The 22,130-nt window shown below is 41.6% G+C and overlaps 1 protein-coding gene across 8 annotated transcripts in view; it reads right to left on the bottom strand.

Annotated features, from left to right (window-relative positions):
- SMARCA1 (SWI/SNF related, matrix associated, actin dependent regulator of chromatin, subfamily a, member 1) overlaps nt 1-9,344 on the bottom strand; it is a 104,451-nt gene extending 95,107 nt beyond the window's left edge. For 7 of the 8 annotated variants that reach the window (XM_055122714.1, XM_055122715.1, XM_055122716.1 and 4 more), the window contains exons 1-2: nt 9,016-9,344; nt 1,361-1,447 (exon numbers count right to left, since the gene is read on the bottom strand). In XM_055122714.1, the coding sequence (XP_054978689.1) occupies nt 1,361-1,447; nt 9,016-9,180 (252 nt within the window). In that variant the 5' untranslated portion in view covers nt 9,181-9,344. The remainder of the gene's footprint in view (nt 1-1,360; nt 1,448-9,015) is intronic. The other variant, XM_055122717.1, reaches the window with a different exon arrangement.
- Nucleotides 9,345-22,130: the final 12,786 nt, after the last annotated feature.

Genomic DNA, 22,130 nt, shown 5'->3' with positions numbered 1-22,130 from the left:
TACAGTTTCATCTTTCAAAATATTTTTCAAGATATAGTACAATAAAATAATAAACATTTCCCTTTTCAATTGCAATGATCTTGAAGTTTTTTTATGCTAACAGTATAGTTTCTCCTGAAACAGAACAATGGAAAATAGCATAACACACACATATACATAGATATCCAAGTAAGTGAAATGATGACTATATGAACTATTGAAAGTTCATGTGTATTAAATTCCTCAATATATAGCAAAAGATCATAAAATTTGTAACATATAGAGGCAATACATTTTTCTACTAAAAGTTGTTCTTCAAAAATCTTAAAGTCTTAAAATAGCAAGAGAAGTATACATTATTCTAGACAAAGAAAAAAATTAAGATTTTTAATTCTCATTTTCTGACCACTGGGTAGAGAATATCTAATTACTAATGAAGGATGCATAATTAATAACACCAAAAACTTAGAAGAGTTCGTTAACATAAATAGAATTAGAGAAATATATTCAAGCCAGCAGCTGGAAGGAAGCCAACACCTTTCCATTTTATGTTATCTTCACTGGAATGTTGTTTTTAGAGTTGTTGAAAGATTAACTGTCTACATTAGACATGGCCTTAAACATGAAGGCATGGAGTTTTGTGAAACTGCTAGAAAGAACCAAAATATGCATATATCTACTTATTTTTATAACATCATTGCAAAAAATGACCCCACAACCAGTTAACTTCCAGCAACCTGTTAACTTTCCTTTTAAGTTAACCAATTTGACTAGTTTTGAAGGATAGCACAGGATTAGTCTAGTTAATGCTGAAATGTAAATTTTAGTAACAAATAATTAAGACTACTAAATGTACAACAAAACAGTATTTGAGCACAACTGAGATTATACTGCTTAAATCTGTAATATTTTCATGCACTAGGATAAACAGTCTTCCCTTAAAAATTTACTATATTACATGCTTCATAATATGTAGTATTCATTCATATAACAAAAGCAAGGAGAGCGGAAGAAAAATAAATTACTCTGACTTTGTGACCTGCTTTGTCTCATCCATACTGAGAGCACCAATGATACCTTAATTTAATGGATAAAATATTTCAAGCATCAAACACCTTATTATGAAGAAAATAACACAGAGCAAAGGTGAAGGGATGTCTGGTCTGAGCAATTCCATATAGTTCCCCTAAACCTTTTCCTCATCTAAATATGCGACTCATTTGTTCAACAAAAATCCATTATAATGAATCATAGATTATTTTCCAACTCTAAAATCTGATTCTGTATTCATTATCTATACACATGTAATTTTTCATCTTTCACATCTCTGTTATAAAAACGAGCTATAGTGGTCACTATCCTACCCCAAGAATATATTTACCATTTTCTCTTCATATTCTGGGTCCATTTCCTTTTCAGACTTAGAAGTTTTAGCAGCAAGTTTGAGTTGAAACAGAGAAACGTTTTTCTAGAATTTCAAAGAAAATAAATCACCAAATTGCAAAGCAAGGCCTTAACATTCTCACTTGAAAGGAGTAAAAATTAATTAAATTCTAAATAAATAAATCAACATGGGCCATGCATGGACCAATGATGAGAGCATGTCATGAAGCAGCGCTTATAATTAATCCAGTCTGTGCACCTGAGGTCCAATAAAAAAAATCCAAAGAATATGAAAAGCCAGAGAAATGGCGTTAATTAAAAAACAGTATGTGCAACAGTGCACCTTTCCACCAATATTTTTTATTTTAATGAAAAAGAAAGGATATAACTATTGAATAAATTTTAAAATTCAAAGTACGTTAATATTATCAACCACAAACCAAAGAAGTTAAGTAAATATTCATTCTCAGAAACACTCCTTTATGCAATGGAAACAAGCCAGACTTTCAGAAGAAAAGATTGTGGTTTCTGTTCCTGAAAAGACACTACTTTTTAAATTGTTTTCATAGTATAGCAGGACCATTTAAACTTTTTAATTCAGTGCAATTGGATCATTTATATTTAAAATAATGAAATAGTATATTTCAACATTTTGACTTATGGTAATTTTTCCCAACTGGAAAGAAAAATTTTATACTATTTACATTGCAAATATTTGGTAGCAGTATTTTCTCAGAACCTTTGATATTATAGTCTATTAATTTAGTAAAAATTAACATCAATCACCTACTTAAAAACAATAAAATTGGGCCAGGGGTATATAGTACAGTAGGTAGGGCATTTGCGTTGCACTCAACCGACTCATGTTTGATCCCTGGCACTCAATAATATGGTCCCCTGAACCTGCCAGGAGTGATCCCTGATTGATTGCAGTGCCAGGAATAAGCCCTGAGCACTGCCAGGTATGGCCAAAGAAAGGTGTTGAAATTATCTGGTGGGGATTCGATTGGGGTGGGTATCGCATACATCTAGCCCATATTTGTATTTGTATTTGTATACATTTGTATTTGCAGACACAAATAGTTAAATTCACCTCCTTCCTTACGTGAAATCAAAAAGGAACTTTTTAAAAAAACATAAGCTTATCCACCCATACCAAACCCAAGATCATTTCTGTTTTAACATGGACTTTACACAAAAGCCAGAACACAGATCTGTTGCTTTTGTTTGTTTGTTTGTTTGTTTGTTTGTTTTGGGGAGGGGAGGTTGCTGTTTTCTTTTTTCATTTATTTGTATAAAGTTGTCCACAATAATTTGTTGCATTTAATATTCCAACACCAAGATCTGTTGTCAAAAGCTAAAGTGAAAGTCTAAAACGGTGTCCATCTAATCATAGATTTTATTACCCTGTTTCTTTTCATAAAACAATAGAATGTGACTCTGAAACATAAGAAAAACAAAAGATAAATATGGCTCCAATATTAATGAAATGTCTTCCAAGATTAAATTTTCAAGTTTAAGAGAATTCAAACTAAGATTATGGAGTTTGACCCTGGTCCAAGATCTGCTTTGGAGCACCGATTGATTAAATAATGTTCAGTTATTCTTAACTCTGTGGGAGGGGACTCCCAAGTGGTACTCCACAAGAGGCGTGGGGATCCCTAGCAACAATTCTTGGCCAACCAAACCTGGAATTCAAGGGCCCCAAAACGTGGTGTTGCTCAAGAGTTTCAGTGCAAAAGTCACACATGAATTTTGATATATAGACATTTATAATCTATGTAGGATGATTTTAATGCAATCCTGAATCGTAAGAATGCAAAACTTCCAAAACACCCTCAATTCCACATTTTTTTTGCTTCTTTGGGTCACACCTGGTGATGCACAGGGGTCACTCCTGGCTCATGCATTCAGAAATTACCCCTGGCGGTGCTCAGGGGACCATATGGAATGCTGGGATTTGAACCCGTGTTGGCCATGTGCAAGGCAAATGCCCTACCCGCTGTGCTATCACTCCAGCCCCACAATTCCACATTTTTTGAACTGTCACATACACTGTACATTTCATTTTATTTTATTTTATTTTATTTTATTTTATTTTATTTGGGCAGTGTAAGGCCACACCCAGCAATACTTAGAGGCTACTGCAGTCTCTTTGTTTACGGATCCTTCCAGTGGTACTCAGAATACCATGCAGTGCCTTCGATGAAACCAGGTTCAGCCATAGACAAGGCATGCACCTCCACCCTTGTACTACCTCTACTGCACCTCTATTTCATTTTTAAAGCAATAAAAGAAATTTGGTGACGAACTCCCTATGGAAAAGTATATGAAATCTGGTTTCCAAGTTTCAGAACAGTGAAAATTTCTTGGCCTCAAATTGGTAAGTATATATCTTATAATGTTGAACCAAACTTCACTACAGAAAATTAATTTAAGTATTAGAAAAACATCTTACTAATTACTTTTTTGCTTGCCTCGCAGTAGAATATCATAAAACTTTAATTCTACACTAATTAAAATTCCTATTCTTGAGCTATTAAAGGCTCTGGGTAATTACTTAATTGGCACAACATTCAACATCTGTATAAGTTATATGTTTTTAAAAATATACTTCTTGAGGTCAGCGAGACTATACAGCAGAGAAGGTGTTTGCACTGCCTATGCCTAATCTGGTTTCGATCTCTGACACACCATCTGGTCCCCTGAGCCCTGCTACGAATGATCCGTGAGTGCAGAGTGAGGAGCAAGCCCTAGTGTGGCCCCAAAATAAAAATGAAATAGAACAAATTTTTTAAATAAAAATGCACTTTTCATAGATTTTTTATTATTTTTTAATTTTTTAATTGAATCACCATGAGAGACACAGTTACCAAGTTACTCACGATTAGATTTCAGTCATACAATGTTCCAACACCCGATTTTAAAAAGTGACTAAGGTAGTCTACTGAATCCCTTATGAAATTTATCTGGTAATCTGTATGTCATAAGAATGCAGTACAAGGTCATCAAGATACCTTGGCTTAATGACTGTGACCTTTCCCTTGATGATTTCATTACCAAATACCAACTCCAATTTCCACAGTATTAAGGTTATCCAACTGTCACTAAAACCAAGTAAAAAACCAGAGAGTAAGCAAAAATACCTTTCTGTAGTTAAATATCACAAGCCAATCCACTAAATTTCCTCTACTTTTACCTAATAATAATATTCAGAGCTCATTTTCTTTTATTCGATATACAATTCTAGCAAATGTGAAATGTGGTCTCCTGTATTCCAGAAAATAAAAGCAAAGGCAAATGACATGAGCAAGACTATAAGTCATAGTGAGCCCCAAACAAAAACACAGGAATTTCATTGCAGTAAAATTTCTTCCTTGGTGTTCAGAGCAAATTATATCCCTCTTCTTGATGCATCACTTGTAATTTTTTTTTTGTATTTTACAGTTGTTAATGATTTTATAGCTTTGTTATATTAATTGTGCATTCTCAAAAACATTCGACTAGTAAAAGTATCCAAAGTGTTTAACATGACACCAGTACTGCAGTTTGTGTTAATTAGAACACATTCAAGTGTGAGCCACTGGTGGTACACACCAGCATCAATGTGTTAAAAAGTGATAGTGGTGATTGGGAAGCATAAAGGTACAATGGGTAGGGTGCTTGCCTTACACACGGCCGACTTGGGTTCGATCCCTGGCACTCGTATGGTCTCCTGAATTCTACCAAGAGTGATCCCTGAGAGTAACCCTGAGCACAGCAGAATGTGGCCCCAAAACGAAGAAAAAGTGTCATGGCTGGGCCCAGAGAGCTAGCACAATGGGCACAGCACATGCATTGCCTGTGTCTGATGCAGCTTGAAACCCTGGCATCCCATATGATTCCCTGAGCACCTCACCCCCACTCCAGTATTGACCCCTGGGCACAGAACCAGGAGTAAGCCCTGAGCACATGGATGTGACCTAAAACACAAACACAAAAAAAGTGATAGCTAATAGTCTCACAAATGAAAGAGACCAAACATCAAAGGAACTTGTGGGGGCTGCTGAGATAGTACAATGAGTAAGGCTCTTTCTTTGCACGTAACCAACCTGGGTTTGATGCCTGGCATCACATATGGTCACCTGGGAACTTTCAGGCATGATCCCTGAGTTCAGAGCCAGAATAAGCAAGCCTCAAACACCACTAGCTGTCCCCTGTAGGATAACATAGCCTCAGGTACTTTAGGTTTATTGGGTTACTCCCGTTATAGTGCTCCCATTCCTCTTTGTTTATTTGTAGCTTCTTTCTTAGTGTTCTGTTGACTTGTAAATATTGTTTTTCTCTTCTCCTTGAAGTCCTTTGCATAGTTTATTCAGAGCCATGTCCTTTTTGTATGGACACAGGAAGACTTAGCAAATGCTATGCTTTTGTAATCTGGGAGTCATTTGACTTTACATGATATTTTCCTCCTGGGCATCTATCCTCTCAACCTAAGCCTCAGCTGCCCTTACTTCCTAGCACCCCAAAAGCAGGGTCTTGACAAGGGACGAGACGGACCCAGAGCAAGCGGTGAGTTGTGTGCTACCCTGGCATCGAGATGGGCCTGGCCAAAGTGCCTAATGCTTAACTATAAGTTAAGAGCTTGATCATGGACAAATGTTGTCATGATCCAAACAGAGATAACTAGATTTGGACCCTGCTAGGGTGAGGAGTGATTAATCTGGCCTGAGTGCTGTGGTCTGAGCCTGTGGCAAGATGTTGTTAGGAGAGCTGCCTTGCAAACCTCAATGTATCTCTTGCTGTGTCCATGCAAAAATAACTAGTATTAAGATGTTAATGAGTGTTGGGACTAAGGAGAAAAGAAAAATCCCTTAAGAGGTATTTTGCCTACTGGCAGTCAGGAAGGGCTTTGGAAGGCCCCAGGTTGTGTTCCCTTTGAACCTGACAGCCCTCAGGAAGGGCTTTCTTATGTTGATTTTGCTACCTGGCTGTGTGTAACCTAGGGGCAAGGGCGAGAGAGGAAAAAGGGAGGAGAGAGATTGGAGAGAGGCTGCTGTAGATCCAGAGAGAGGCCGGAGCTGGGAGTGCGGGAGATGAGAAAGATGGAAGATTGAATAAATGGTAACTAATCAGCAACCAGCTTGGTCCTCGTTCTTCCTTCGCCTGTCCTTGACCACCGGCCGTCCTGATCCAGCCCATACACAGTGGGTCCAGAGCACCGAACGCGGGCGGTGAGACAGAGCCGCCCAGAGAGCCTGCCAGTGCACGTGACCCTCGGCGAGCTTTAGTTTTTTACAGTCCCCGACAAAAAAAAATTTTTTTAAAAACAAGAACCTGGAGTCTGTATGTATACATAATGGAATACAACCCAGCTATATGATGAAATCGTGCCATTTGCCACAACAGGGATGCAGCTAGAGGGTATCACGCTGAATGGTCTCCAAGAAGTAGAAGGACAGATATAGGATGGTGCTCAGGAGACCCTCTGTGGTGCCAACATCACCTGCTTACAACGTCAACCCCTTTACCCATGTACTATCTCTCCAGCCCTCTATTTTGGTTTTAAAGAAAAACAGGGAAAAAAGAACTGTGTAAGTATACTAAGAAACTTAAGATATCCAGAAAAATTTTGCACATGACACCTGTTTTTCTGTGCTGAGCAGAAAATAAGCTAATGAGATTGCTAGCTTGGGGGCTTAGAGCCATCAAAAATTTGTTGTTTCATGTTCTGGAGGTCAGAAGTATGAAATCAAGATTTCAGCAGGACCATACTTCTTCTGGAGGGGCTGGGGAAGAATCTGTTCCATGCCCTCAGTCTCTGGTTATTCCTCAGCCTACTGAAGCAAACACCAATGTTCATATGATGTTCCCTGTGCACCTGTCTCTGTGTCCAAATGTCCCCTGTAGGGAAAATTTCTAATGAGGCTACCTAGTTTATGAATACAATATGAATACAATATGCATCAACCTAGTGCTTCCAGTCCACACATTAAAAAAATTACACAAGCTGGAACTTCCACATCTATTACACAGTTAAGCACTTATTTAACCGGTCCAGAGAATAAAAGGCACCTCCACAAATTTCGGATGTTTCCAACAGTTGATTTTTATTGATGCCTGATTTCATCATCAAAATTGTCTTACTAATCCAAGGAACACATAAATCTTAAACTGTATGCTTCCCAGGATTTTCACTCAGCACTACAATTGTCCTTCTGTTTTATCAACCTTTTAACAGTAAAATATATCGCTTAAGCAATTGTCAAATTTAAAATGATTCTAATTCACAGCGAAAGGTGTTAATTTCCCTCAACAGCTTTTTATTTACCCGTATCATGTCATGTAATGGTTCAGACAAAGCCACTTGAGATCTCTAAAGCATAATTTTAATTACCTTCCATATTTAAAAAATTACGAATCGTCTACTCATAAATGCGGGCGTGGGGGAGGGATAGAAAAATCCAGTCATAAAGGATCCATTCGGTAATTATTGTGCAGCCCGAAGCCTTATGCATTATCTTAGTTTCTGGCCCAGTTTTTCAACTCCTTTTGAGCTTTTATTGGCTTTTATTTCATTTTATCTCAGTTCATATGAAATACGCCTTATGGAAATAATGCATATTTTCTAGATTTGCTTTGAATAAGCCTCTGAGAGATAACCTTATGCACGTTAGCAGCAGCTCATCTTGGAGACATTGGATGAAAAATATCGGGGCGGGGGGGGACCTGCTCGTGTCCAGGAGCGAGCAGCGCCCACTAGGAGAAGAAGGCAGAAGCCTGGAAGGCTTGGGGCCCGATAGAGGGATCATTTGCGTGGCCCTGGAGTGAAACACTATACCGTCGGGGGCGGGGCAGGAGATGGTGAGGGTGCACACGTTGGAAATTTTCCTAAGGCAGCGTCCAATGCGCCTCAGTTTGGGGTCCGGATTGGTGGGGGCTCGGGGATACGACGTGAAGGGCTCCTTTTCTCGGGGTGACAACCCCTTCCCTCAGCAGACGGGGGACCCAATGAACAAGGGATGATTTACCCGCCGCCCCCCGCCCCCCGCCATCCCGAAGGCAGACATTGTCAATCAAAGCAATTGTTAAGTCTCGCAAAGTCCCTGCCTCTCAACCACAGACACCTTGACATTCCGCTTTGCAAAAAGCAAAAAAAAAAAAAAGAGCCCCAGCAAAACCCTTTTAGCGCGAGTGTGGGATTGAAGGGCCCAGATTTCCCAGGCAGAGGCCGACGGGAAGGGGTGGGGGGGAGAGGGAGCGAGCGAGGGGAGAGGGAGGGGCGGAGGCTTTTCCTACACGGCCCCATCCCCCACCCCGTTACCCCAGTTCCGGGAAGGCCAAGGGGGTCGGGGGCTGTCGAGGGGCTCCCAAGGCCGGGAATAACGGGCAGCGGGCACCCCGCGCCGCGCCCCGCCCCGCCCCCGCCCTCCGGACTGCGAGAAGGAAAGGGGGGAGGGGAGCGGCTGCCAAGCCCGATCGGCCGCCCCCGCCCCCAGCTCCCGCAACCTCCCTCCCCTCGCCCCGCACCCTTCCAGCCCCGCCGAGCTCCGCGGGTACCTGTCGGCGCCCGAGGGGGAGGGCTTGGGCCCCTCGCCAGACACCAGCCTCGGAGCCGTGCACCCCACACGCACACACGCACACACACAGACACACACCCCCTTGCCTATTTACCTCCTTCTTCTTGTCGCCCTTCTCCGCGCTCCCCGCGGCCAGGGTGGCCGCTCCCTCCTCCTTGAAGGTGGACGGCCCCGGCTCATCGTCCTCTAGGACCACGATCGCGCCGCTCTCATCCAGGGCTGCCACGGTGGCTGCCACTGCAACGGTGTCTGGCTCCATGGCGTTGGAGCGGGAATGAAAAGGGGGGACGAGGAGGGGGGCGAGGAGAAGGACGCGGTGCCTAGGCGGCGGCAATTGCTCCCTGGGAAAGAGCGAGACAGAGCCCGAGTGAGGAATCGGTCCGCTTCCAACCCCTGCGCTCGGCCCCCCTTCTTTAAATAACCCTCAACCCTGCCCCACTTCCGTCCACCCACCCTACGTCATGGCCTCCCCCCCCGTCGCCCTCCCCCCTCCCTCCACCCCCCCCCTCAACGATCGCGAGACTCCCCTTCCCCACCCGGAGCCGGAGCCGGCCCCGCACGACCAACTGTTGCCTGAGCGTGGGGCGCCAAGAGGGGTGGAGGTGGGAACCCGCAGCCCGCAGCCCCCTAAAAAAAAATCTCCTTTCCCACACGCCCCCAACAGTCAGCCTGAGCTCCCCTCGCAGATGCGTGCAGAAAGAATCCTCCTTCCTTTAAATCTGCTCTTTGTACCTCGGGGCGCTTTTTCCTTCTTGCACAAAGAACTTTTCCTCGGCTTAGAACTGGACCGGAGAAGGTTTTCCTCACCGTGTGCAAAGCTCCGAACCCCTCTAGGGACTGTCCTTTCGCGGGTCTCTCAAAGAGGTGGAACTACTGCCACCTTCGCAAATTCTGCAGAAGCAATTATTGAATCTCTTGATTGCAGCTGCAAGCGTTGACTTTTACAAAGCCTTGCATTGGGGTGTGATGTATTTTTTTTAACTGCTGATATCTCTCAGATGGCCATGGCCAATATGCAGGAGTTGCCTTCTCCAAAGAATGCGAAAATTCCTGGGAGCGAGGGAGTGAGGGCTGGGGGAGGAGGGGGGGGTGGTGAAGGGCAAGGTCCCCACAGAACCTGGGGCAGCTCACGGTAGGTGCTTAATATAAGGAAATGAATAACTGTGATTTGAGGAGGGAGGTATAACCTATTCTTGTCCTGATTATTATTAAGTAGGATTTCAATACCAATGCATGCTTATTGAGAGAAAGGCATTTTGTAATTTTGTGGAATATCTGTTGTTCAATATTGCTTTGTTTATTTTTTATCTATCATGATCAATAGCAGTAAAGGCGTCCATCTTTGATTTCTAAATTTCAGTCATTAAGGACAAAAGAAGACAAAACATATAGAAAATGCTATATCAAATAAGTCACAAACCCTACAATTTCCAAAATGAAGCACATACTTTCTGACCTACCATTTCACTGAACATTCCCTCCTAATTGCCAATCAGAAACAAAGCATGATTTTTGCAGATGACAAGACACACAATCGCTCTCCCCCCCCCAAAAAAATATGCCTTTTCCTAGGAATAATGCCTTAAATTCCATTTGTTTAAAGTTGTGACAATTTAGCTGTTATTGGTCATTTGCACCTTAATGTGAGTGTGTGTGAGATCCTATCCAGGAACAGGTTTTTGAACAGAGAAAAAGAGACAAAGGGTGCAAGGCACTCATATTTGAAAATAAGAAGACCACTGAGAGAAGAAAGGAGAAGTGAGTGATGATAAATCTGCTCTGATTTTATTTTTATTATTTCCTTTACATTGCCTTTAAATCTCTCTCTAATGCCTGCATTTCTCATCCCAAAGTAGACATGTGTACTATCCAATACATATGGAGAGCCTCAGCTCAGATTTCTGAAGCACCAACTTTAGCCCAAAAGTGGAACAGAATTATGTCACTGAACTGGTCCTTTAAACCATGTTTAATTGTGGGCATTTCTTTCCCCCTATTAATAAGTATATGTATTTGGGAACGATCTGAAGAATTTGAAGTGTCTCCAGATAAAAACTTGAAACTTTATTTTGGAATCCTACCTCTTCCCTACTACCTGTGTCCCTAAACCTTAAGGATTGTCTCCTGAGAAAATTTAAGAAGTACTGAAAAAAAGGATGCTGCAATTAGATACCTAATGTGACATGAACCCTGCGTACCAGGACAGTGGGAAAAAAAAATTATGCCAAACTGGGAAGATAAGATTCCCCTTTCAATATGTGCTGTGTGTAATTATGCTCCTGCTTGCAACGACACTTTATTCAATTGTATTGCTCACTGCCAGTTTACAATATTTTGGTCCAATCAGAGGTTAAATCCATTTTGTGAGTAAAATTGGAAAGCACATCCCTTAATAGCACCTTTTCTATGGGAACATGTGCTTCTAGTTCCAAACAGTAGAAAATAGTTGGGGGGGGGGAGCCGACCATATTTGTACACTGGCAAATTTCCATATATGAATACTTTGATCCTCCTTTTCAAAATGATACTACTGAAAAGTGCTACCAAGTGAATGCATTTGGCTGCAAAGGTCAATGCTTGGTCAATAGACCTTGCTGCAGGATTCATGTAAATATTGCCCTTTGGCTGTGGCAACAGCTGCTATTTACAGAACATGTGCTATTCTTATTTGCAAGTCTGCCTAAAATCCATGATCTGTAGATTTTATTCAAAGAGAGTCACCTCATTTCTGATCCTCTTCAACACCTTGCTCTACCTACTATATACTTGGCCATTTTGCATTCTTTCATTTGAAATAGTTTTTAATTGCTCTACTTAATTGAGGTTGGAGACTGAAGCAAACTTTTTTATGAGGGGGGGGGCACACGCTGAAATGCGCAGGGCTTATTCCTGGCTTGGTTCTCAGGAATTACTCCTGGTGATGATCAGGGGACTGAATGGGAGGTGTGAACCCGGACTGTATGGGATGTTTGAACACAGGCCGTCTGTGTGCAAGAAAAGCACTTACTGCAGTACAATCTATTCGGCCCCCCAAAGCAAAGTTGTTGGTTTTTTTTTTCCAAAGCAAATTTTTGCAAAGAAATTTGAGGTCATATTTGGGAACCTCAAATTGAATCCTTTGTTATTGAAAATATATCCATTTTAGAGGCAGGGGAGTAGGATGGGGGGATACTGTGGACACTGGTGGTGGAAAATGTGCACTAGTGGAGGTATGGGTGTTCTTTCATTGTAGGACTGAAACTCAAACGTGAAAACTTTATAGCTCTATCTCACAGTGATTCGTTAAAATGTTTTTAAAAAGAAAATATATCCATTTTGGCAGAATGTGACCATTTTAAATGTATTTAGTAGAAACTTTTGTATAGTCAAACTTGTTTAGTAGCTACCAAAATGTTTGTCCAGCGGTGGTATTTTATAGGTTCATAAATACAAGGCCAAGGACTTAGTGTTCCTTCTCTTATCCTATATCTGAAATTTATTACTAAAATGCAAGTATGACTTACAACCACATTTGTCAATGTTCTTCACAAGTACAAAGGAATCTGGTCACAATGTCTTGCTTATGACCATAAAAGCGATTTTGTATGTTTCAGTAAACTCTTACAATTCTTTTCTTAATTTTGAATTCTTTAATTAAATCGCAGTGAGATACACAGTTACAAATTTGTTCACGATTGAATTTCAGTCATATAATGTTCCAACTGACTTGTCCCTTCACCAGGGTACATTTCTACCCCAATGTCCCCATCATCAATGTCCAATGTCTCAATATCGACGGTTTCCCTCCCACACCCCTGACTTTTCTTCTCTCTCTCTCTCCCTCGCTCTCTCTATCCTTTTCTCCCTCTCCCTCTCTCCCTCTCTGTCTCTTTCTGCAACACAGATGGTTTGCAATACAGATACGAAAGGTTATCATGTATATCCCTTTACCTACTTTCAACACTCAGTTCTTATCCAGAGTGATCATTTCCAACTATTATTGTCATACTGGACCTTTCTCTATCCTAACTGCCCTCCATACCCCACAAACTTGTGGCAAGCTTCCAACCATTGGACAATCCTCTTGTCCCCTGTTTCCCCTAGTCTTGGATATTAGTCTCATATTATATATTCTACATCCCACAAATGAATGGAGTCATTCTTTATCTGACCCTCTCCTAACTCTTTTCATTCAGCATGTACTCTCCATATCTATCCATTTATAATTTCTTACAATTCTTAAAAACACATATGATAGTGACATTTTTTAAAATGCTCAATACATGCAATGCTCAATATATACTAAGGAAAAGAGAATGACAATATCCATGTGAATCTATCACTTCTTGAGCAATCACTATTGTATCAGGCATGTGCTAGATTTTTGACATATGATATTGCTAATTTTCATGGTATTTATTTTTTTGTTTGGGGGCCATACCCAGCTTTGATCAAGGTTCACTCCTAGCTCTGCACACAGTGATCATGCAGGCAGTGTTCAGAAACCATACATAGTGTCAAGGCTCAAAATTGGGTCAGATGAGTGCAAGGGAAGTGTGTATTCTTTCCAACCCTTTCCTTGTACTTTTATAAAGTAAGTACTATTAACCCTATTTTACAGATCAGGAAAAAGAAACTTAGGTTAAAATTATTCCTTTAAAATTCTACAGTGACAGAAGCCAGATTCAATTCCAGACCATCTGGCTCCAAATCACATCTTTGCACTTTACCTTTATTAAGTTCCTCTTTCTTGACAGGGCTTCTTACTTGACAGTAGAAATCCTATTGTGAATACGACTTAAAACATTTCTGTCATTTGTTTCATGATGTTTGGTTTGGTTTATAAGATGTGGGAGTATAAATTGCAGGATAATTTCTTTAGCTCTCCTTAGTAGTTGTAAGTTGTTATAAGATAGACACTATGGTACATCTACATCATGGAATACTACATAGCCATCATGAAAAACGAAGTCATGAAATTTATTTATACATGAATGGACATTGAGTTATACCAGTGCGGTTATGTGTCTATGATGTTAATGCCTTATCAGATGGGTGTTGGACTTGGAGAATATCACAAGTGAGAGTGAGAGGGAGAGAGACATAGAATGATTGCACTCATTCGAGGGATGTTTAAACACATACTATGAGACTAATACCAAAAGGCAGTGGAACTGAGTATCACAAGACTAGTCCATGGTTAGAAGCTTGTCACAAGTGTGACAGGGGGACAGTTAGGACAGAGAATGGACCAATATGACAATGATAACTAGAAATGACCACTCTGAACAAGATCTGAGTGCTGAAAGAAGGTCAAATAATATACATGATAATCTGTCAGTACCTTTGTTGCAAATCATAATGCCTAAAAGAAAAGAGAAGAAAAAGGAGGAGGAGGAGGAGGAGGAGGAGGAGGAGGAGGAGGGTGAGGAGGAGAAGGAAGAGGAGACGGAGGAGGGGGGAAGGGAGAGGGAGGGGGAGGGGGAGAGGGAGAAGGAGAACGAGAAGGAGGAGAAGGAGAAGGAGAAGGAGAAGGAGAAGGAGAAGGAGAAGGAGAAGGAGAAGGAGAAGGAGAAGGAGGAGGAGAAGGAGGAGGAGGAGGAGGAGGAGGAGAAAAGTAGGAAGGAAACTGGGGACATCTGTGGTGGAAAATATCCACTACTGAAAGGACAGGTTGAAACATTGTATGACTGAAACCCTATCATGAACAACTTTGTAACTCATGGTGTATCTCATGGTGATTCAATGGAAATGAATAAATATGTATGCCTGACAAATAAAATGTTCTTACCAAGGAAACAGGCTGAGATGTGAGGTGGGGGTGAATGGGAACCTGAGGAAAATGTTGGAGGGAAGTTGACACTGGTGGTGGGACTGGTGCTGAAATGTGCCTAAAACTCACTATGAATAACTTTGTAAATCACTGTTGTCTTAGTTTAAAAGAAAATTTTAATTAAAAAAAGAAGTTAAGCAACTAAAATTATTTATTGTATGTACCTGAAATAAAATTTTAGAAATGTAATGGGACTCAGAGGAGAATAACATAATGAATCATTTATCTCACATGAGAGATATAAAGAAACATAAAGAGAGCAACAAATGGTCAAAGTCAACAGAACTAGAGAGTTTGTCCACACAACTGCGCTTATGTGAGGGAGAAAAGGGAAGAGTCTCCGTGACATAGGTGGACGGAAGCCGGTACTCTGGTGGTGAGTAGAAGATATATGCATGAAGCCACCATTAACATGGTAACACTGTAGCACTGTAGTCCCATTGTTCACTGATTTGTGAGATTTGTTGTTACTGTTTTTGGCATATCAAATACGCCACAAGTAGATTGTCAGGCTCTGCCATGTGCTAGCTTGCTGGGCTCTTTGAGAGGAACAAAGGAATAGAATCCGGGTCGGCCGCGTCCAAGGCAAACGCCCTACCCGCTGTGCTATCACTCCAGTCATATTAACATGGTACATCAATAAAAACAGGTACATGGAGGGGTAAGAAATTCAGGACAGAGTGCAGAAAGTGGGGAAACTTCACAGAAGCAACTAATGTTTTGCAGTTATGAATGATTATGGAAACATATATGTTGATATGAAATTTTTCCATTAATATCTTGTCAACTGTAAGAAGGCAAGCTGTTGTTTCTTGTGCCTGTTTGCCCTCTGGATGTCTTCTTGGGAAAATTACCTATTGACATCTTCTGTCCATGTTTTTTATTGGATGTTTGGCTTTTTTTATTGTTGACTTGTATAAGCTTCTTTATATATTTAACATATATAATAGTTTTGTATCAGTTTGTATCAGTTTTCCATCTCTCAGTACCATATTTATGGTTTTAAGTACATTTGCTGCACCTCACCACCACAAACATGACTAATCCCCTCCTACATGGTCCTTATGATATTTCTAGTATGCCTCTTCATTTCTTCCACCACTTCCTCCCCAATATTTTGTTATCTCAGTTTTGTAATCCAGGGCAAAGGGTTTTTCATCATTCAATAATGTCTATTCCCTTGTTTTATTTCAGAGACTACCATTTTAGAACCATTAACCTAAAACTTTCTCAGCTAAGTTTCTGTAAAAGACCAGGTAGTAAATATTTCAAGCTTTGTGGGCAGTAAGGTTTTGTCACAATGACTGAACTCTGCTAATGTAGCATGAAGATAGGCATGGAAAATAGGAAACCCATGAGAATAGCCAACAAGCAAATCTTTAAAGAAACAAAATTTGAATTTAATTTAATGGCTATAATTCCTCTTTTGATGCTTTTCAGCAATTGAAAAATCTTTTAAAAAAACATTCTTATATTGAGATTCACACAGAAATGGGTGTCAGTCTCCTTGTTGAATGCTGCCTAAGAAAGAATAATTATTTAGAGAAGACAAAGATGAAACAAAGACAAATGGGGGAAAATGAGTCTTTAAAATGCAATATGGGGAAAAAAATGCTCTTCATCACTAACCATCAGAGAGATGCAGATCAAAACAACTATGAGATATCACCTCATACCACAGAGGAAGAGCCTCAAACCGTTCATTCAGGGATTTGACGAAGAAATCTGACCAACTAGTTGGTGGGCGGCCACGAGGTCTTCTGACATCCCGTGGAATCCAGGCAGTAACAGCTCTAGTCCAGCGGTTGTCTCTGAATCGCATTACATGACCGGCCCATCTGACTTTTGATGCCTTGGCAAACGAGACAGCATCCTTGATTTTTGACCGTCGATGGAGGTCAGAACTCCGGATTCCTTCTCTCACTTGAGTGAGACATGATATTCCCAGCATAGCTCTTTCGATTCCTCTGGGATACGCTAATAGCATTCTCATCCTGTTTGTATAGGGCCCAGGTCTCTGAGGCATATGTTAGTGCAGGAAGAACGGTGGAATCGAAAAGATGTGCCCGAAGTCAGAGGTTCTTCGTTCTCTTAGACGCTCTTGAATGCATTCCACACTGCTCTCTTCCTCCTGCGCAGTTCTGGCACCAAGTCGTTCTTCATGTTGATTTCTCAACCCAGGTACACATAGCTGCTGCATTCGGAGATGTTCGTTCCATTGAGAACAAATGGAGCTTCAAGGACCAGTTCGTTTTTCATGAACATCGTCTTGTTGAGATTCAGCTGCAATCTGACCTTTCCACACTCATGGTCAAAGTCGGTCAGCATTTGTGCCGCTTGGTTAATGTTTGGTGTTATGAGAACGATGTCATCAGCAAAGCGGAGGTGGTGCAATTGCTGACCATCTATCTTCACTCCCATTCCTTCCCATTCCAGTCGTCGCATGATGTTCTCAAGGGTGGCACTGAAGAGTTTCGGTGAAATGGTATCACCCTGCCGCACCCCTCTCTTTACATCAATGATCATTTCCTTGTAGAATGGTGAGATCCTGGTGGTGAATCCACAATACAGCTTGAGGAGGATTTTGATATACTGAGTTTGAACGCCCTGTTAGGCCAGGGCTTCGACGACTGCCTCAGTCTCAACAGAATCGAAGGCCTTCTTTAAGTTGATGAACGTTAGACAGAGCGGCATCTTGAACTCTCGAGAAACTTCAATGAGTTTGGTCACTGTGTGGATATGGTCTATCGTGCTGAATCCCTTTCGGAACCCGACTTGCTTGCATGGTTGTCCTTCATCTAGTGTTCTGCCTATTCTATTCAGGATGACACGAGTGAACAACTTGTAGACGATAGACAGCAGGCAGATTGGGCGATAGTTGCCGATGTAGTGGATGTCTCCCTTCTTGTAAAACAGAATGGTCCTACTGGTTTTTCACTGGGATGGAACCTTGCATTCAGACAGAACACATCCAAAAGAACAAAAGCAACTGCTCTTGGCATGGATGTGGGGAAAAAGGGACCCTCCTACACTGCTGGTGGGAATGCCGACTGGTTCAGCCCTTTTGGAAGACAGTATGGTCGCTTCTCAAAAAATTAGAAATTGAACTCCCATTTGACCCAGCAATACCACTTCTGGGAATATATCCCAAAGAGGCAAAAGGGTACATTCAAAATGACATCTGCACTTGAATGTTTATTGCAGCACTGTTTACAATAGCCAGAATCTGGAAAAAACCCGAGTGCCCGAAAATGGATGACTGGTTAAAGAAACTTTGGTATATCTACACAATGGAATACTATGCTGCAGTTAGAAAAGATGAAGTCATGAAATTTGCATATAATTGGATCAACATGGAAAGTATCATGCTAAGTGAAATGAATCAGAAAGAGAGAGACAGACATAGAAAGATTGCACTCATCTATGGAATATAAAATAAAATAATAGGATAGGAGACTAACAGCCAAGAATAGTAGAGATAAGTACCAGGAGGTTGGCTCCAAGGCTTGGAAGCTGGCCCCACATGCTGGAGGAAGGGGAAGCTCGCATAGAGAATGGAACACCAGGTAAAGTGTGGTTTGAGGACCCGCACGGGATGGGAGATGCGCTCTGAAAATAGAATATAGACCAAACACAATGGCCACGTAGTGCCTCTGTTGCAAACCACAACACTTAAAAGGAGAGAGAGATAACAATGGGGAATGCCCTGCCACAGAGATGGGGTGGGGTGGGGGGATGAGGTGGGAGGGTGGGAGGGATACTGGGAACATTTGTGGAGGGGACTGGGCACTGGTGGAGGGATATAAACAAAATTCAAACATGAAAGTTTACAAGTTTGTAACTGTAACTCATGGTGATTCACTAATTAAAAAAATGCAATATGGGGGCCGGAGTGATAGCACAGCGGGTAGGGCGTTTGCCTTGCGCGCGGCCGACCTGGGTTCAATCCCCGGCATCCCATATGGTCCCCCAAGCACCGCCAGGAGCAATTCCTGAGTGCAAAGCCAGGAGTAACCCCTGAGCATTGCTGGGTGTGACCCAAAAAAGCAAAAAAAAATAAATAAAAAAATTTTTAAAAATGCAATATGGGACCAGAGAGGTATAACCACAGGTAAGGTGTTTGCCTTGCACACGACCAATTCTGGTTCTATTCCTAACAGTCTAGTTCTGATCCCTGAACACTGCCAGGCATGATCCCTGAGCACAGAGCCAACAGTTACCCCTGAGTGTGGCCCCAAACGAAATAAAAATCAATTAACATTTTTGTCATTTATATTAGGTAACAATGATGGTCCTCGTTCCCTTGACCCTGAAAAAGCCCCCAATATGCCATTGGGCTACACTAGCATGTGACAGGAACAAATGGAGACCTTACTGGTGCCCGCTGAGCAAATCGATGAACAACAGGATGACAGTGATACAGTGATTAAGTAGTCATCAGGAAAATGCAGAATTAAATCATAATGTGAGAGGCTGGATGGGGTGGGAAGGAAACTGGGGACATTGGTGGAGGGTAGTGGATACTGGTAAAGGTACTGTTATTGAAACATTGTATGCTTGAAATTCAATCATAAATATCTTTGTAACTTTATTATTCACAGTAAGTTGCACTGTAGCACTGTAGCACTGTTCCCGTTGTTCATCGATTTGTTCGGGCGGGCACCAGTAATGTCTCCATTGTAAGACTTGTTGTTACTGTTTTTGGTATATAGAATACATCACGGGTAGCTTGCCAGACTCTGCCGTAGCTTGCCAGGCTCTGTCATCACAGTAATTTAATAAAAACGAATAAATCATAATGCCATACAGCTATACACCTGCTAGAATGGCTACAAACTTTGAAGGATTAACAATACCAAGAGCTGGTGAAGACAGGGAGCAATGTGTGATCTCTGATATTGCAGTTGAGAGTCTAAAATGACCACACCTGTGTTTCACAGGAAGGGTCACACCTAGCTGTTCTTGAGACTACTCTGGCAATCCTAAAGAACCATTTGGTGCTGCAGATCAAACCTAGGCTTCCTTCATGTAAAACATGTACTCCTGTCCTTTGAGTTACCTTCTCAGACCTGTACAACCACTTTGGAAACCAGTTTGACATTATTTACTGAGCACATTTGTGGTAGAGACACAGGGGTGTGCCACCCAGATTCCCCAAAGAATCTTCTGCTCAGGTATGGGGATTGCAGTCAACAGGTTGCCTCCCGCTGCCAGCTCCTTGAGGGTCTGCCTTAGAAGAGTTGTTTTGCTCAAGATCACATGCTTCCTGAAATAAGAGAGCAAGGCAGGAGTGTAAATTAGTGATTCCTGATGGTAAACATGTGTCGAATGCCAAACGTGGGGGAGGACAGAACAAACTACTAGGCACTATTTGTTCCAAAACTCCATGCCAGGTCGACTCAAGCTTTGTCAGATTTGATTTGCAGTTCATATCCCTGTGTTCAGTCAAACATCTTCATTCATGGGTCTTGGTCACTAAAAAACGCCTTGCACTCAACTTTACCTCTCAGATTTTGCTTCTATAGAGCCAACCAGTTAGCAGAGATCCCATTAGGATAATACAACCTAAAGAAAATCATTCATATTTGCACCCAAAGCCAGGTATAAGAATGCTTCAGCAGTTTTCAATAACCATAGCCAAATACTGAGAACTGCCCAAATGTTCATCCGGAGTTCTGACCTCCATCGACGGTCAAGAATCAGGGACGCTGTCTCGTTTGCCAAAACATCAAAAATCAGATTGGCAGGACATGTAATGCAATTCACAGATGACCGCTGGACTAGAGCTGTTACCAACTGGATTCCACCGGATGTCAAAAGACCACGTGGCTGTCCACCAACGAGATGGTCAGACTTCTTCGTCAAAACCCTGTGTGAAGGGTTTGAGGCTCTTTCTGTTCCTGGAGCGAGCAGATATCATTGGGCTACACTAGCACGCGACAGGGGCAAATGGAGACATTACTGGTGCCCGCTCAAGCAAATCGAAGACCAACGGGATGACAAGTGATACAAGTGATACCCAAGTATTCATCAAAAAAAATGAATTGCTCATGATATATTTATCCTATGGAATATTATACAACAATTAGAAAGGATTGCAGATATGCAAAGCATAATAGTGAATGAAATACACAAGATATATGAGTACATACTGTAGAGTGCCATTGCAAAGCAGGGATGGATAGTAAGTACAGGGATTAAGGTACTTGCATTCCATACCACCAATGCTGCCCTTAGACAGAGCCAGGATTAGCTCCCAAGCTCTGCTGCCTGTGGCATAAACCCCCATTCCAGCTGTTTTTTAATTAAAAAATGTCCAAACAGTAAAAATAATTTATAGCTGAATTCATAAGTAATAAAACTGTAAAAGAGAAGAAAATGAATAATTATCACATAAGTCAAAGAAGTTGTGTCTCGGAATCATCTTCAATAAAATGTTAAGACCTGCACTTGGAGAGATACAGTGGATAAGGCTCTGGATCTGCATGCAGCTAACCCAGGTTTCAGTCCTAGCACCATATATATTTCCCTGAATTCTGCCAGGCCCCTGAGCACAGAACCAAGAGTAAGTCCTGAGCACAGCCAAGTGTGACCACCAAAAGCAAAAACAAAAACCAGTATAAAATAAATATTTATCTGTCCAAACATACAGAAACTTTTATCACCCTGTTTTTATTCTGACAAAAACTTTTATCAGAATGAAGGTGAATACCAGTTCTAGTTTAATTCAGGGTAGGGCCAGAGTAGGCTTGGAGAGAGAAGCACCAGGTTTAGGGTATCTTCCAAAATGCTACCTACATCCAATTTTTTGACCTAATCAAAGGGTATGTGAGCATTCATTTTATAGTTATTTGGGTGGGGGCCTGGGGGCAGGGAGAATACAGCCAGTTGTTCTCAGTGATCACTTCTAGTACAGTTCAGGGCACCATATGCTGGGGCTCAAACCAGGGTTGACTGTGAGTGACTTACCACTGTACTATCTCTCTAGCCTCTTATAGTTACTTCAAATAATAATATTGTTTATATTATTGGTTTTTCAGCTACCCACAGCATTGTTCAGGGCTTACTCTTGGTTCTTTACTCACAGATAACTCCTGGCATGGCTCGGGGAATCATATGTGATACAAGTCAGGTACCTTGGTCAGCCACATTCAAGAAAAGTGTCTAATATGCTGTACAAACTCTATGTACCCTAATTGCTTTTAAAATAGTACCCATGGAGCTGTGCTACAACCCCGTGCCTCCCAGGGAGGGATCTTCCCTCTTCGCCCTGTTTTTCTGCGTGGAAAATGTCGGCAACATCCACGTGGCGAGAGCCACCTCCTAAGACTCCCAACCCAGAGGTATGAGTTTTGCAGGGACGTTGCTCTTAGACGATTATGGGAGGAGGGGGGCGC

This window comes from Sorex araneus, chromosome X, assembly GCF_027595985.1.
Source record: "Sorex araneus isolate mSorAra2 chromosome X, mSorAra2.pri, whole genome shotgun sequence".
NCBI lineage: Eukaryota > Metazoa > Chordata > Mammalia > Eulipotyphla > Soricidae > Sorex > Sorex araneus.
The sequence above is the reverse complement of the archived record's forward strand: the minus strand, read 5'-3'. Positions and strand labels throughout refer to the sequence as shown.